The 18,349-nt window shown below is 38.8% G+C and overlaps 1 protein-coding gene across 1 annotated transcript in view; it reads right to left on the reverse strand.

Annotated features, from left to right (window-relative positions):
* ELAPOR2 (endosome-lysosome associated apoptosis and autophagy regulator family member 2) overlaps positions 1-18,349 on the reverse strand; it is a 187,896-nt gene that overhangs the window by 19,593 nt on the left and 149,954 nt on the right. The window contains exons 13-18 of the mRNA XM_081243695.1: positions 16,434-16,571; positions 14,437-14,700; positions 13,540-13,713; positions 10,868-11,057; positions 9,487-9,583; positions 8,828-8,929 (exon numbers count right to left, since the gene is read on the reverse strand). Of these exons, the coding sequence (XP_081099821.1) occupies positions 8,828-8,929; positions 9,487-9,583; positions 10,868-11,057; positions 13,540-13,713; positions 14,437-14,700; positions 16,434-16,571 (965 nt within the window). The remainder of the gene's footprint in view (positions 1-8,827; positions 8,930-9,486; positions 9,584-10,867; positions 11,058-13,539; positions 13,714-14,436; positions 14,701-16,433; positions 16,572-18,349) is intronic.

Genomic DNA, 18,349 nt, shown 5'->3' on the forward strand with positions numbered 1-18,349 from the left:
GGGAAGCAATGCGTGAATGCTGAGGAAACACATGAAAAATAATCTAAAGGAGACAAAAACCACAACAAAATACCACTTTGTACCTACCAAGATGGTTAGAATCAAAACAACAGATATTAACAAGTGTTGTGAGGATGTGGGGAAATTGGAACCTTCACACACTGCTGATGGGAATATAAAATGGTGCAGCACTGGAGGAATCTGGCAGTTCCACACACAATTAAACACAATTACCATACGATCCAGCAATTCCACTCCTAGGTAAATATCCAAGAGAAATGAAAATACTATGTCCATACAAAAAACCTTGTATATGAATGTTCATAACAGCATTATTCATAATATCCAAAAGGTGGAAACAACCCAAATGTCCACCAGCAGATGAATGGATGAACAAAATGTGGTATATCCATACAATGAAATACTACCCAGTCATGAAAAGGAATGCAGTACTGATACATGCCCCAACTTGGATGAACTTCAAGAATACTACGCTTAGTGACTGAAGCCAACCAAAAATTCCACAAATTGTATGATTTTATTCAGATGAAAGTCCATAACAGGGAACTCGATTTCAACATTTGAAAGTAGGTTAGTGGTTGCTCAGGATCAGGAAAGGGGCTAAGATTTAGAGAGGTAATAGCTAAAGGGTATGGGATTTCTTTGTGAAGTGATGAAAAATTTCTAGAATTGGCTATGGTGATGCTTGCACATATATGAATATACAATAACCACTGAACAGTACACTTTAAATGAGTGAATTTTAATGGTCTGTGAATTATATCTCTAGTGAATTTTAATGGTCTGTGAATTATATCTCTATAAAGCTGGGTTTTTTTTAATTTAAAGAAACAGGTACAGATACTGACCAAAAAAAAAAGCTGCTGGAAAGTTTCTTGGTGAATCCTTACTGATTGAAGCAAGAAACTATTTGGAAAGATTCTAATGGGAATGACTATTTTGTTCATGAATCCATTAAAACCAGGGGAATACTGTTCCCTTAGTTTGCCTACTGCAATTCCCCTAAGTCAAGCTGTGTAAATACAGGGCATTGCCCTGAAAACCTCCTTCAGACCTCAGCTGATGCAGAGTAGAGGTGTCCTGAAACAACTAATAGCAAAATGATAGACACACAATAATAGAGAGAATCCAAAAAACATCCCTTTTTAAGTTTTCATTTCAAATGCCTTTCTGATGATACAGTACCCAAATCTTTAATTTTCAGTCTACCAGAAACGTAAAATTTCATACTATCAGTTAACTAAATATATTCTAAGGTACCCTAATATGAACACTGAAACAAACTTACATGCCTGAAAATGTATGCATTTTTACATGTCTATCTTTCTGAAGTGTCCGTGTACTGCAGACTAAGTGGACATGGGTGGGAGGTAAACAAAAGCAACGTTCTGTACGACGTACTTCAGAAACAGAAACCCAGATTGTCAAAACTGAGAACAATGGTGAAGAGCGACTCTTCGGAAAAATGACTTGATTATCTTATCTGCCTTAATTTCTCTGTTTGTAAAAAGAGAGTAATAAATATATTCAGACTAAGAAGCAAAGAGAGATTTTTTTTTAAGGAAAGTACAATAGATGAAAACCATGCCACTTAAAAAATTATTCCTACCCTCTCCCTTCCAGATCAGTAAAAGCAACTCAAAATTGCTCTTTTGAAAAAGATTGTGTAATCAATTAGAAAAATTCTTCAAGAACACATTATTTGCATAACAATGCTTTGCAACTTTCAAAATAATTACACTTTTCTGATCATTTAGCAAAAATTACCAATAGGCTTTCCTGCTCAAGTCTTTCCTCCGTGAATTATTTTCTATTTTATTTTTCCAACACAGAAAAACTTCAAAAGGAGAAAAAACTGTTTATATCGGGAAGTTGAAAGAGTAAGTATGCTAAAGTTTGAGAAAAAAGAACTCAACAAATGAAAAAAAGGAGAAAATTAATCAAACTGGCAAAAAGCTCTACAGAGAAGACTTGGGTTATGATTCTAACTGGACTTTCAAATGATTCTGTGTTTTTCCGTAAGTGATTCAACCTCCCTCCCCACCATATCACTTTTATAGTTTGTCAAAAGCATAATGTCTGCTATACTGCAGTCATAGGGTGGCTATAAAGGATAAAATGAGAGAACAATTTGGTAAAGTTTAAAGCACTGCAAAACATAAAAGACCATTAACAATGCACATCACTTTCTAAAGAACTGGTAGAGCCAAACAAACAAACAAACAAAAATCAAGATGTTGATATAATTTATAAAGCTGCCGTTAGATGCCAAAATACTACAATGATTCAGTGCCTTTCCTTGGCAGACTTCACTTTTTAAAAGAAACTCTTGGGTTAAAAGCAGTTTAGTTTAGAATCAATTCTTTAATTCTTTTAACTCAATGAATCATTTAAAATGTGGAACATACAAATTTGATTCTTTGTTATAAACCTAATTGTCACAGTTTGAATCAGGCCTTCCCTGGGAAATAACAAGAATGTATGAAGCAGTAATAATTTCAATAGTGCTTACATATATAAATGAAAACAGAAAAAAAAGATAAAAGAAAAAAAGTAGTAAGATAGATAAATCTTTTATTGCCAGATATGTGAAATACCTTTCCCCTTGCTGACCCGTGTCACCATCTTTTCCTCCCCACCAGATTTTTACAGGTGTCGCTAATTGTGTTTCTACATAACTTTTGCTCTACGTGATCACCACAGAAACCAATGAGTACATGTTCAAAGAAACGAGACAAAGTTTGTACAGTCCGGCATCCTCTGGCACAGGCAATGCTCTCTGACCTCCTGGTGACTCCTTTTGGCTTTGGAATCTCAGGAAGCTCAGCCTTTCTCTGCCAAGAATGCTTTGTCATTGGCAAAAACCCTTCTTGTGTAGGGTCCATAAAACACCATTGCATCTTGCTCTAATTTTGTTTGCCCTAAGGCTGAAGAGCATCAATCACTTATGACAGTTTGAACACAAGATATTTTGACCTAGAAGTCTTAGATCTATAAAATTTTACCAGTCTCCTGCAAAAATCTCCCTTTCTAAAGGTTCTACCCTTGGTTAACTCGCAAAAGCCAGCATCTGATGAAGACATGGACAAACTATATTTACTGACACTACCTAGTCCCTTTTTTTTTTAACTTTTTAAAACAGTTTAATTGAGATATAGTTCAAATAGCATACAATTCACGATATAAAAGTGTACAATTCAATGGATTTTAATATATTCACAATATGTGCAACCATCACAGTCCATTTTTAAATATTTTCAAAATGAAAATTCTTTATTCATTCATTTGTTGATGGATATTTAGGTTGGTTAGCATACCTGGCTACTGTAAAGAATACTGCCTTAAAACATTAGGGTGTAGGTATGTTTTTGAATTAGTATTTTTATTTTCTTCGGATATATATCCAGGAGTGGAACTGCTGGATCATATGGTAATTCTATTCTTGGTTTCTTGAAGAACCTCCATAATGTTCTCCACAGTGGCTGCATCCATTTACATTCCCACCAACAGCATACCAGGGTTTCCTTTTCTCCATTCTTGCCAACATTTATTCGTGATTTTGTTAATGATGGCCACTCTCACTGGTGTGAGGTGATATCTCATTGTAGTTTTGATTTGCATTTCTCAAATAGTTAAGCCATGTTGAGCATTTTCCCTATGCCTGTTGGCCATCTGTATGACTTCTTTGGAAAAAAATGTCTATACAGGTCTTCTGTCAACTTTTAAATTGTTTTTTTTTTTATATTGAGTTATATGAGCTGTTCATATATTGGGGGGATTAACCCCTTATCAGGCATATCACTTGCAAATATTTTCTCCCAGTTAGCAGGCTACCTTTTCATTTTGCTGATGGTTTCCTTGGCTGTGTCAGGCCCCAGGGCTGGGGTGTTCACTATGTGGCTCAAATGGCTCACTCCTCAGGGAGGATCTCCAAGCCTGTGATGTCCCCCTCCTCTTCTGTGTCTCCTCCCAGGGGCACAGGTCCCGACCTGATCGCTTCTCTTCCCTTCCTACTCGACTCCATGTGGATCTTTCTTTACAGTCCTGGTCATAGATGACCCCTCCTGCCAGTCTCCAGTTTGTTTTCGGCAAGAACTGCCCCATATGTAGATGTTGGGTTTTTTTCTTTTTCTTTTTTTTTTTTTTTGCAGTACGCAGGCCTCTCACTGTTGTGGCCTCTCCCGTTGCGGAGCACAGGCTCCGGAGGCACAGGCTCAGCGGCCATGGCTCACGGGCCCAGCCGCTCTGTGGCATGTGGGATCCTCCTGGACCGGGACATGAACCCGTGTCCCCTGCATCGGCAGGCGGACTCTCAACCACTGTGCCACCGGGGAAGCCCTATCCTCTGGCTTTTAATAACTTAAAACGAATAGACAACTGTTTTGGCTCTAACAGTCCTTCCCCAAATACCAACAAAAACACTAGCATCCAATAGATCCAGCGACTTTGATAGAGAGACTCTAAATCAGAGCCTGTGAAGAAACCCCTGGTGTGCTTGACCTCTGAACACAAACCTCTGTCCTCGACCGCTGTCAGAACAGAAGTGTGAAGCACCCCTTTTGTGAGAGACAATCTCCTCAGAAGCTCCACTTACAATGAAAATGAATTTGGATTTTGAAGGAGGTTTTCACAAAACGATTTTGGATTTATTTATCAACTACCCAAGCAATTAAATATGGTCCTAAGTTGTAAGAAAGAGAGGAGGAGGATTTTCCTCTAACTCAGAACATTAATAAAGACAACCCTGTTTGAGGAAAGATGAGTCATTAAAAAGAAGGCACCAATAATTGGCAGATCAGTTGAGCTGTCCCCCAGATAAATGTGCTATTTGCCTCTCTTTAATGTGCTTCTTTGCAAATCTCTGCCTATAAGGAATAGGGGGAAATGACAAGATGAAAGCACGATGGCATGAAAAGAACAACAGACACAGTCAAGAAACCATTCCATCTTGACTGCGCCACTCTATAGCTATGCGACCTGGGTCCTCGGTGTTTCCTACTGTATCAAGTAAACGGGTTTGACTGAAGGATGTCTAATGTGCTATGACATCTCCATTACCAGAGTTAACATGGTTCCCTCTACCTGTTTTCGAATAAGGTTTTTAAAAAGTTTTTCAAACCTTTTTAAAACTTTGCTGTTAAAACTAACAGCAATCTCTCATGTTTTTGAAAGAGCACTTTGGACACGTGCTTAGGTCTAAATTTTTCCTAATGAAAGGAGAATCTTGGATTCCTCTAACCATGTAAGATCATGATTAGGGGTTTGGAAAGCCTTTTAGGCAGAAGCTGGAGAGGCATCTATTTACGGATATTAGGGGTCGATTGTGTTCGCAATTTATTCTTTGGCCAAAGTACAAACTGCAGTAGATAATCTCAAAAGTCCACTCTGACTCTGATTTCATCTGCCACAGACATCATGCTGTTAAGTTTAATTGAAAACGTCTCACACCCTCCAGACACTTTGTGGAATTAGAAACCAACTGCATCTGCCAGACCAAACAGACAGGCTGGTGTTTCCAACTGCTGGTTAGTAGGCGGCCTAGAATATTTGCCGCTCCTTCTGCACTGCATGTGAGATGCACAGAGAACACACAGTTCCCTTTTTCTCCTGCCCTTTTCACTTTCTGTAAAGACATTCTCATTGATATTTTCCCTGGTCACCAAGACACAGAGCCCCGGCCAACATTACTCCTGCCAAAGTCGCCTTTGCCTGGTTTGCCAAGATTCTTGGCCAAGAGAGAATTCCAGGGGATGGCATCCCTTCCGAACTGCCAAGGACTCCCTATAGTGACTTCCTGGTCAGCGTATGAGACTTCTTTCTGCAAGGCAATTTCCTGGTTAGCACCTTTCTTTCTCTCCTGGAGAATTTACAGCTCAAAAAAGAAGAATGCAAATTAAGTCCTCTTCAAAAGTAACCTAAGTAAATTTGGCTCTGTTAACATTTCTTTACTGTTAGTAGGAAATCTTTATTCAGCCCTACAGCTTAAAGAAAAAAAAAATTCTAATTATTTCCGGACAAGCTGCTGTTTCTCATGTTCTGATCCTGATCCCAGAGCTCCCCCTTGTGCCCTGACGGAAATCGATTCAAGAAAGAATGAAAAAAGTGAGAGAGTGGCATGGACATATATACACTACCAAACGTAAAATAGATAGCTAGTGGGAAGCAGCCGCATAGCACAGGGAGATCAGCTCGGTGCTTTGTGACCACCTAGAGGGGTGGGATAGGGAGGGTGGGAGGGAGACGCAAGAGGGAAGAGATATGGGGATACATGTATATGTATAGCTGATTCACTCTGTTATAAAGCAGAAACTAACACACTGTTGTAAAGCAATTATACTCCAATAAAGATGTTTAAAAAAAAAAGAAAAGAAAAGAAAGAACGAAAGGCCAGCACATTTAGGTTGTGAGGTTGAAAGCATTCCCTAGAGCCGTGGTCCTCAGACTTCAGTGTGCGTCGTAATTATAAACACAGCTTCATCAAAATATGGGTGAAGGCATCCACCCTGTAGACCACGAACTTTTAATTTAGCTTTTCAGAAAACTAAAATGCAAAACAACATGTGAGAATCTATGTCAGAAAACAAAAAAGTCAAATCTCCAAAATGGGGGTTAAGACCAATGGTTCTCAAATTTCAATATGTATCAGAATTGTCTTGTGTTTTTATAAATATTCCTGTTCCAAACACTCGGAAATTCTTTAGCTTTCAGGGAAGGCCTCGAAATCAGTTTTAAAATAGACACCCCACTCTGATGCTTTTGCAAAAAGGTTCCTATAAAAGGGTTTCATCTTCAAGGAATTCATGGAAAAGACTCTGACAAGCACAGGTTTCTGGTAACTGACTATACTGCTGAACTGAATGAATAAGCATTTTCAGAACTCTAATGGAAAACTGATGAATTCATAAAAGTGCTAACAAAAGATCAAGATGAAAAAAAATTAATTACATGGGACTGAGTGAACTGATGAGGATGATTATAATTTTTGTGACTTTCTGTTTGAATAAAAAAATGTGAGCTAAAGTATTAAAATGATTGATTGTTTTAAATAAATAAATAAATAAGAATAAATTTTAAAATTAAAAAAAAAAACAGACACCCCAAGGTATTCTGCTGCATATGATCGTGGGAAACCCTTGCAAAGACAGTCAAGTAGAAAAAACTGCCTGAGGTCGAAGGAGGAACTTAACGTTTCCTCTCCTCACAAGGAAAAAAATTAGTTTCTAGATGCCATCATTTAACATCATGAGACTATTACTTTCTTATTACGTTAAAACATCAGAGTCCACCTTGGGAGAGTTAGAGTGATACATTTTCTAGGGGACAGAGTTAGTCTTCAGTAACATTATCTGCTTAAGTCATAGAGGCTCCTGGAGGAGGCTTCAGAAGTCATTCAGGTGGACTCCCGAGAAGTGAGTTGCCAGGTCTGAGAAAGGACCTCAGAAGTGCTATAGAAAATAAAACAAACCTCTGAACTCGAAGTCACATGGTGGGATATCAGAGCATAGTGCAAGAATCTCTGGATACACCTTCTCATAAAGAAAGTGTGCTTGCTGCCTCAACTCCAGCGTGAACACTGGCCCAGGGATCCTCCACCACACGATGCCCTTGAGCACCAGGCTCCCTCTGTTTCTTTCACTGATGTCCATTACCTTTTATTATGTATTGTGCTCATCACATTCTTCTCTCACCTTGAAAAGGTGAGGAGAAAAATTAATACATACATCTACGAGGACCAGAGTAACAGCATTGGTAAGAGGTGAATGCTACTATGCCTTTACGCACAGAAATGAGCCCAAAATACTATGTTATCACTGTAATTATTTTTAAGATGCCCAAGTAACTGGAGCAATGCTTAGACCACTGATTTCCAATCCTGATGTAACATACTCAGGATAGCTTAAAATCTCACAAAAGGTTACGGTGAAACTATCAAAAACAAAATTAAGTCAATCATTTTTTTAAAGATAAATTTTTGCTAGCTTGATGGAGAAAAATATGCAAATCAAATTATAATCCAAAGGTACCTTAACCCTAAAAAGACTAGAAATAATCTACATACTAAACAATGAATAACTATAAAAAATAAAAATCAGGAGACATTTAAGCTTCACTCATGCCATGAAAACAGTCTTTAAGTTTACAGTTTTGAGTCCATGAAATTGCTTCTTTTCTCCTACTGTTCCCACCCAAAGTGGCTGTATTAATCATATCTAGACTGTGGACAGCTGTTGCCTCCATGTCAATCAGTTAAATGAACTGTGTTACATATTGTACAGGTCAGACTCTACCTTGGTGATTTCGCCACCAGTGATCAGAAAATTGAAGAGCTGGAAATGCATCTAACATGACCCTCATCCCCTGATAGAGAAAGAAACTATGGTGCACAGGTTAGACTGCTTAATCTAAAATTTAGATCCTAGATTCAGATGGTCCATTGCTGGTGAAGAACTGTAATCTAGGGAAGTTCCTAATCCAGCTCTCAAGAAAGTAGAGGCTAGATAGTAAGACTCAATCCAAGGATACAAACAATATAGTTATATATTACTCAAATAATTTTGAAGACAATTAGACACTCGGGCAAACCAGACGAGAATACGTCATTGAGGAGACCGGGAAGTGCTGAGATCGGCAAGGGCCTATACCTCTTTACAGGCACCCAGCACGTCTGTACAACAAAAATCTACAGATTCTTTGTTCCCTTTCTGCTTTATATCCATAGAGAACGTGTTTTAAAATAGTACGATTCTGGAGAGTTTTTCTTCCTAATAAATACAAATATGGAAGAATCATATAGAAATAAGACTACCTGGGTACTGAAATGGTTCCAGCTCCCGGTTTAGCGGGATTACACCTCATTTTCACAGCAGTTGATCGGCCTTTAACACAAGAGGTTGTAGCTGTAGAAGACCTATTGGAAAAGAAATGCTATTTCACAAAACATATATGACACACATTTCAAAGACAAAAATATCCTGTGTATAACTGCTCCTATGCTTTATGAATAAATGAAAAAATGTATCAAAGTTCACTAATTTAGAATTTTAATACATATTGAGTTCATTTACTTTCACTGCCTATGAAAAGCTGAGTGCTCCCCAGGTAAAGTCATATGCTATCATCAAAGGATTTAAAGCTATTGTAATTACCATCAAAATTAGAAGCAAAAGAATTTTTTAAAAGATTAGAGGTCATAGCGACTTAGGCTGATGTTCTGATGTGTGAATTACAATTACTGCCTAGACAATGAAGTAGAGTCTCTTTATTGTCTAATTTAGAAGATTACATATATGAGGAAAATGACATAATGCTTTCTACATATTCCCCGTTTCCTATTTTTTTTACTAAGTCTTTCACTTACGAACCAATTACTGACTGACTATTAGGTATAAGCTACCATGCTAGGCACCCTGAAGTGATGTCCTTATGATTAAGAAAACAGTCAAGAGAAGCAGCGTGTTCACTCACTTATAAAAGAAATGCACATCTGGTATTTGGCTTGGTGAAACTGGGAACATATCTTCTTTTATATTAATATTTTGCAATGTGGTTTCAACAGTCACTCCTAGACGAGAATTAAAAAGAAACTATTAAGCAATATGGCAAAACTAGGCTTAGTTGGTCTCTGTATACCTAAATAGAAAATAGCTTTACTTTGATACTGTCATTTTACCAGAAATATCCTCTTAAATTAATGCATTCTTGGTAAGAACAATAAACTTTACGAAGTTTCCAGAATAGAAAAGATTCTACTCCCTAGTTTTGCAATTTTGCTTAAGTCACTTTACTTCCCTGATTCTTATGTCTTGAATTTGTAAAATGCGTGCAATAACTTAGATGATCTCCACTGCCCCTTCTAGTTCTAACATTTCAACAGTCTACTATTATCATTTTCAGCCTCTTGTGAGTTGTGTCAAATGAGCTGGGCTACTTTGCTAATGCAGCTTTTCATTCATTCACATTCATTATAGACACAACTGACAAAACAAAATTTTTTGTGCCCTAATAATTTCCAGAAAAATACTACAAAATTTGTTTAATCTAGGAGTAAGGTGTTCCCCACCCATCCACCCCAGGCAAAATGATAGCAGAGCCAAAATGCAAGCAATAACAGCAACCTTTGTTCTAACAGAGTTCTGATGCTGAGCACAAACTCAGTACCTGTCCTTGGTGCTGAAAATTATAGCTAAATTCCCCTGGAGTCTCTCACGACGGTTCTCAAATCCGGCTGCAGATTAGAATCATCTAAGAAGCTTGTTACATTGTTAGATTATCATATGCCTTGTTAGATCCCTAATCCCTAGCCCAGATATTTTAATGAACTTGATCTTTAGGAATTACTAATTAGGAACCTGAAATATTCTTAAAGCTTCCCTAAACTTTCTAGACCAGAAAGACAGGAGGGACAGATGGGGAATAAAACTCAGCACATTGACTCTTGCTGTTTGTCACCAGATTACTTCTGGTATGAGAAGAGATGATGAAAACTGGTGGCAGATACTATGATTTAGGTTTATGCTGTGTTTGTTTACTCTTCTTCTGTTCACAGTTCTGGGAGTTTATTATTATTTTGCTTCATAAACTCCTAGAGAATCTGATGAAAGGCACAGACTCTCAGAAAACAACATATCACACAAGTTAATACATAAATTCAGAAGCTTCTTGTATTCCCTGAGAACGATCAAAAGATCTCACTTGCAGGGGCTTTTTAACCATGTTGTAAAGTGATGATAAAGAATTACCTGTAGGTTTTAATCATCGATGGTAAGCACCCATGCAATGACAAGTTATCAGGACCATAATTTTAGAACAAATGCATGCATGCATATACGAACCAAATTAAACTTACCTAAAAATGTATCTGCCAGAATGATGGATTGTGATGATAAGGCTGCTCGGAAGCCCTTACTTTCAGAAGGAATAATAGTTGACTGACATACAAATGCTCCTACCAAATTCGTGTAATCATCTGACCCTGCCGCCATTTCCTTTACTGTGAAGTCTGTTATATTGTTGGTGCAGAGAGCCAACTTCTTCCCCTAGGAAAATAAATTCATAAAGAGGTTTCACTGAAGGTCAGTCTCTAAACTGGATCTCAGCTAGCTAGTGATTCTAGCAGAGCACTGGCTCTCTCCTCACCACATTTCTGGTTTAACTGATCGGGTGTGGGCCCAGGCACCAGTACTTTTTAAAAGCTCTTGAGACAATTCCAATGTTCAACCAGGGTTGAGAGTCACTGAAGTTATAATGAATACAGTAATTCAAGGCTGCACTGCTGCCCCAACTACAAGCATCATTTGTGCTGGATGAAAGCCATCTGACTTAAGGAAATATAAGTTATCTGTGAAATCTTCAATTCTTAGGACAACAATTCAATAAAGGAACCAGAAAACTGCTGGTGAAGGTTTTAATGCCAAGAAAAGGGACTTGCTCTTCCTTCTCCTGTATAGGCCTGTGTGTGGCAGAAAAGTAACGTCAAGGCTGAAAAAGAAAACATAAAAGCCTAGGACAACAACTGAACAGTTGGTCACTACAAGTGTCTTTATTCACCTACTCTTAGACTCAATGATGTGGATCAGCTCAAGTACACAGTATGTTGAAGGGTATACAGAAGCTTACTTTTTTTTTTTTTTTTTGCGGTACACGGGCCTCTCACTGTTGTGGCCTCTCCCGTTGCGGAGCACAGGCTCCGGACGCGCAGGCTCAGCGGCCATGACTCGTGGGCCCAGCCGCTCTGCGGCATGTGGGATCTTCCCGGACCGGGACACGAACCCGCGTACCCTGCATCAGCAGGCGGACTCCCAACCGCTGCGCCACCAGGGAAGCCCAGGAGCTTACTTTTTTAATCATTTGGAGGGTAGTGAGAAGATATAACTTATAAAATGGTTTGACTCTTATTTGGTTTTTTTTTTTTTTTTTTTTTTGCGGTATGCGGGCCTCTCACTGTTGTGGCCTCTCCCGCTGCGGAGCACAGGCTCCGGACGCGCAGGCCCAGCGGCCATGGCCCACGGGCCCAGCCGCTCCGCGGCATATGGGATCCTCCCGGACCGGGGCACGAACCCGTATCCCCTGCATCGGCAGGCGGACTCTCAACCACTGCGCCACCAGGGAGGCCCTCTTATTTGTTTTTAATATGCTATGTCTAAATATACTACAGTCCCACTGCAAAGGACTGTACCTTACTCTACAATTTCTATGAAGAAATATATAACAAAAAACAGAAACACTTTTATTGGTCTCAGATGTAGAGTGTGCACAGATGGGCACAAAGAAAAGAACAAAGATTTCTCTTCCTTAATGCAGCGAGCAATCCTAACCTATAAAATGTTCTCCCTCCACCAAGCCTGCTCACCACATTACAGGTGCAACATATTGTTACTAAGCTTAAATTGAACTCCTGACATCATAAGAGAAGAACAAGGAGAAAGAGCAGAGAGACACTACTGAGGAAAAGAAGAGGAATACAAGAGTAAGAGGAAAGGAATGTGAATAAAGAGGAGAAATGGAGAAGGAAGAGAGAAGAGAGAAGAGGAAAGCAAAGACAGTGGTAACACAGGAATGAGACTGAGAAGAAGTGTGATATACAGTGGAATTAATCTTATTCACTGCTTTACACAGCATTTAACCCAACAGGCATTTAATTTTCTTTTTTTATTGAGTGAACCGAGTGACTGATCAATCGGGTGAGTGTGCTGGATCACCCCATGTAAAATCAGGACAGGACAAACGTCATACCATGTAAAATGTATAGACCTTTTCGTTTGAGAACTTCTGTAGCCATGAGACGTCTTTTTATTTCCCTTGCACAACCTTTGGCACAGCATTTCATAATGGAGACCATTAGAGACATAGGAGTTAAAACGGAAAGAGACATGGAGGAAAGGCCTTAGTATATTTTCACCTTTGCTAACGGGGAATACACACACATACACCTCAACCCCGACCTTCTATGCCCACAAAAATATTGGACACGCAGTCCTGTAACTCTCCCATTACCAGTATCCATTCACGTTCTGCTTCCTCCCAAAGAAAATTAAGTCCCATTATTTATTAGCAGAGGCTACCTCATCAACTGGCACTTGTGCCCTGCTTACGTCCTTTTTATTTTTGGACAAACTTCCTCTGGGAAGTCCTTTCTCTTTAAAACACAAACTTGACCATATAAGCAACAGTCAAACTTTCTCAAACCTTAACTTCCTGCCTAAAAAATAGGTGGGATTGACAAGCCTGACCCACTTTTACAAAAATGAAAGAACCTCAAAGCCCTTGCTCCATAGCTCCAAGCTTTGGGGGTTCAACTGACTGGATAAGTGCTTTGATGGACTGAGAACCAGACAAGGTTGCCCCTGGTGGAGAAAACTGCCAACGTGCTAGGAAGCAACAGAGGATTTAAGCTGTCACGCTCAGTTTCTGACATTTGGTTGTTAGTTCCCATAGAGATTGTATTGGTCCATCAACACAGAAAATAACTCAGTCAGAGCTGAAACATAGCTCCGTCTCACCCTGCCAGCCAGAACTCACCTCATGCCCACATAAACTGATATTGAAGAAATGGAAGTATTTTGTTCCTTTGGAGGTAAAGCTGGGACCGTTCATTAAGGAGCCCACACTGCTGAGGTTGCTGAAGTCATAGTGCAAACTCTGATTTTCTTTTTCATAGTAGAAAAAGCAGTCACTGTAGCAAACTGAGTGGTCCTTTGATTAAAGATTAAGAAATGTAAAAAAACAAAACAAAACAAAGCAAAAACAATATGGCAGGAAAGAAAGCATTAGCTGCTATGAAAAAATGTGTTTCCAGAAAGTTCTAGGTTTAAAAACTATTTCAGTTATTTTGTCTTAGTTATGGTATATTTTACCACACTAATATAGAAAATTTCTAAACTCTAGATTTCTCTACGCAAAGTTCAGAAGTGTTAGAAGTTTTTAACAAAGTTATTCTAAGATTAGTTTCTTATAGAAAGGTATTTTAATAAATAGCCAAAATGTCCTGTTATGCCAGTTTAAACAGACATTAAACTATTTTTTCCTTCATTCATAATACAGCATCAATCTTTACGCTTAAAATGTTATGAGATACTCTTGCTGTTCTCCATATACGCCTACAGCCTACATATAGTGAGGCACCTTACTTGCTCTACCTTAATGGAATACACAAGAAATCAGTTTTAATATTTTTGGAAAGCATTCTTATTTGGATGCTCTTCTTAATATTTTATGCCCTCAGTAATTAGCACTTTCATGGAACATATTAAGTGCTCAACAGATGTAAGATGAGGTAAAATAAGAAAGGGAATGAAAAAGCCATTCATAAATAAAAATAGCAACTTCACAGCTCCTGGAGAAACATTAAGAGGAAGCTTTGAGTCTGTCTGTTAAAATATGCTCTCCTGGGGATAACTGAAATACAGACCCACTTACCTGAGTGCTTCTACTCCCAGGCCCACATAGAATACAAGCCTCCTTGCCATAGACCTGATGTATGGACAGGTAGGTGTCAGGTGGACACTCCTTGCACTGGTTGGTTTCTTTCTCAATGTAGTGGCCTGGGGGGCAGGGGACACACGATGAGCCCAACTGTTCAGAACCGAGGGCACAGGCACGGCATGAAGACGCCACCCCATCAACTGCATTAGCGGCAGTGATAGAATAAATCTTCACCATGTCATTGATGAACCGTCTATTCTAAAAAGAGAGCAGAAAGTAATGACTTCTGCCTTGGCGCTTAGTTATACAACCAGATTGTTTTATGCTCGTATCACCAAAATAACTAAGCAAAGTGTCCCAGCCAGTGGATTAATAGTATTCTTTTTTGGTACTTTTTAAAAATATATTAAATCTTAACACTAGAAAATCATTTCCACGGTAATGGAGTTCCAGGAATTTTGCCATGAAATTATGAAATTATGTCATAATGGGTACAAATTCAGGCATATGTACAGACTTGATGTCTGGAGAAACCAATATGATTTAACAAAAGAGCAACCTTAGCTCCCATCACTGTCTATTCAGACATTAGCCTAAATGATACAATAGGTTGTCTGCAGTGTGGCAATGTGGAAGAGACCTGGACCAGGGATTAAGAAGTCCTCTCGCCCAAACACTAACCGTGTGAGATGGTGCAATCACGTCACTTCTCCGGGCTGTCTTCCTCCCTCTCTAGCACTTTCCTTAACCAACATACTCTGATTTCTACTGGATGCATAACAGAGAGTAAAAACCTGGGTCTTACTATACTTTTCTTTCTTGTGACACCGAGTCAATTAAGGTCTAGTTTTCATCAAGCAGTGAGCACCACTGAATCAGTAGAGCGCTGCTTCTTGATGCTTTCTGTCTGGGGCAAAGACAAAAGGGGGGCAAGGAAGCCTTCCACGGCATGTTCACACCCCACAAGGTGGGAATTCTGAGCACTCATAAAAGAGCAACTGGAGTCAAGTGAAACCTGGGGAATGGGTTCCCCAGTGAAAACCTGAAGAGAGGGGCTTCCCTGGTGGCGCAGTGGTTGAGAGTCCGCCTGCCGATGCAGGGGACACGGGTTCGTGCCCCGGTCCGGGAGGGTCCCACATGCTGTGGAGCGGCTGGGCCCGTGAGCCATGGCCGCTGAGCCTGCACGTCCGGAGCCTGTGCTCCGCAACGGGAGAGGCCACAACAGTGAGAGGCCCGCGTACCGCAAAAAAAAAAAAAAAAAAAAAAAAAAACTGAAGAGAAAAGAGAAAATGCTCTACATTTGCCACCACAATGTTAAGGCAGCGTCTTTAACCATGATTTACCTTGTTCTCACCCTGGGAATGTCACAGCAATGGAGATCCACAATCACATGTAATTGAAGCATATAATGGAAAATATTGAGGGGAGGATTAAGGTCTATTCTACCACAGAAAGTAAAATAGAATAGTTCTGTGTGTAAAGCCAACAGTGTGTACATACACACTCGCCAAGCTATAAAAGGAGACAGTCATTACTGTATGAAGTAATAAACCAACATCAGATAATGCCTCCTGGACAAATGTCAGATCATTCAGACGAAGGGGAAGAAAGTCACCACCTTCCCGAAGTCTCAGAAAGCTTTAAAAGTAAGTTTTTAAATAACTACAAAATAAGATTTTCTTTCTCTTAAGCTTTTACCAACTATATTTGTTCAAAGTATAGAACAATTCGAAGATACATTGTGTTGTTCCATTTCATACATTCTTGCTCTCAAAACACAAACCAAAAAAAAAATACCATTTTTATACCAGTCTACTCCATAACCAAATGATTGATTCTACATCAGTCAAAAGCTAAGCCTTTGATTGATTCTACATCAGTCAAAAGCTAAGCCTTTTCTTCCAGGAGATTTGAGTGACCACTTTGTACAAATCTCCACAGGGAGAATCATCTTTGTGGCTTTTTTTTTTTTTTAAGTGCTTGGAACTTACATCTTGACCCTGATTGGTCCTCTGAAATGCCCACGTAAATGTAAATGTGGCATTCTTGAAGATGACATGGGTATAAGCTTGTTTTTCTTTGGTTCCACCCCATGACTCGACCACGTTGGTACTTTTTCTATTAATATCCTAAAATATAGTAGAAAAAAATACATACAAAAAAGCATCAACTCAGTATTAATATACATGTATATACATTACAATCATATGTTTGTATTTACAGTAAACCCTACAGCATTCAGGAATATTTATCTGCAGAGCATGTAACACTAAAACCCTCAAAAACTTCCCTTCAAGTCTACACAAGCATTTCCTAGCTTAGTAATTACAATGTATCAACCACGTCATCAATATAACGTGAAAGAGGTCTCAAATCATAGCTATGTTTAAGGAATTTTTCTGTTGGAGGGAGAGGTGGTGTGTATGTGTATGTGTTTGATTCCAGCTTAGGAAATATATGCAGAAAGGGAAACATAATTCCTCCAACTTCTGACAGTAAACTTCTAGGATCCTCATAAAATGACAAGGCTTTCTTTCCATCTTTTATCTTTTCCCTGAGGGATTCTGATAGGCGGCTCTTATACAGGAATTCTAAATTCTCCCTGAATTATACTTGCAATTTCCAGTGCAGATTAACTAGAATGTTATTTATGTTCATGTAATCGTCTTTTGCTTATACTTGAATTCCAAAAAGATTAATTTGTGTAACATTTTATTTCTGATTTCCTTAGCTAAATTCAATATTTAGAATATTATATAAATGTGTGACATTCCACCAATATTATGTCATTAACATGGTCAGAAAGCAAATGCAATAAGCAAAGCAAATAATGTAATACACATCTAATTTATTTGAAATGGAAAACCAAGACTAATTCTGAATTTTCTAATTAGTCTTCCCTGCAGAAACCCTAATAGATGACTTAGGAATCTGGATAGGTTTCTGTTAGCTATCCGAGATGTTGATAATACAGTGGCATGGCTCAAGACATGTCTCTTTCTTTCTATGATATAAACGCTGATGACAAGCATGTTATAAAGTAATCAGATATGCTATAAAGACATGCGTCTTGAGTTCACACCACAAGTAGGAACAACAGAATACACCTGTCATACGTTACAGAATTCCCCACATTACCAAACAACCAAATAATCACACGTGCCACTTCCTAAAAGGAGCTCATAGTATACAGACAGTGTTTTGCTGAACACTTTCTGGATGTTCATTCCCATAATAAATGGAACATACTGCATTACTGCAAATAATACCACCTTACCTTTGTAAAACACTACATGATTTTGAAAGCATTTTGATGTGTTATTTAGGTGATGATATCTCAAAGATTGCTGTGCAGAAATCAAATCACAGAGTAAAGAAAACTAACGGATCCAGCTATGAGCAAAAACCTCTTAAGACTGATTTACCAAAATAAATATCTATGATCCCTACCCTCAGGAATGCTAGATCAACAGAGAGAGACAAATATATGAATACATTCACATAATTAAAGTAGGGTTTTCTCAAAGGCTTTTAGGAGCACACTGGAGAGAGTGGTTAACTTTACTTAAAGGAATAACAGAAAGCTTCCCAGAAAAGGTGAGGTTTGAGCTGCCCTCGAAGTATGAACAGGAGTTCACCAGACAATAGAGCAAAATGAAGAAAGTCATTCTAGCTTAGAGTGTGTCAAGGCATGAGAAGTGAAAAAGTACAGTGTTCCACTAACAAATTCAGGGTGTCTAAAGAGGGGTGAGTAGTAACAGCAGTTTGGTAACAGAGGCTGAGCAAAGAGTACAAAAGCCATACAGATGCCATGCTAAGGAATTTTAAGTGTATTCATAGGCTATTGGTTCTCAAACTTTACTGCATTTCAGAACCAACCTCAAGGCTTGCTAAAATACAGAATGCT

Source organism: Mesoplodon bidens (assembly GCF_964165515.1).
Source record: "Mesoplodon bidens genome assembly, chromosome: 9".
NCBI lineage: Eukaryota > Metazoa > Chordata > Mammalia > Artiodactyla > Ziphiidae > Mesoplodon > Mesoplodon bidens.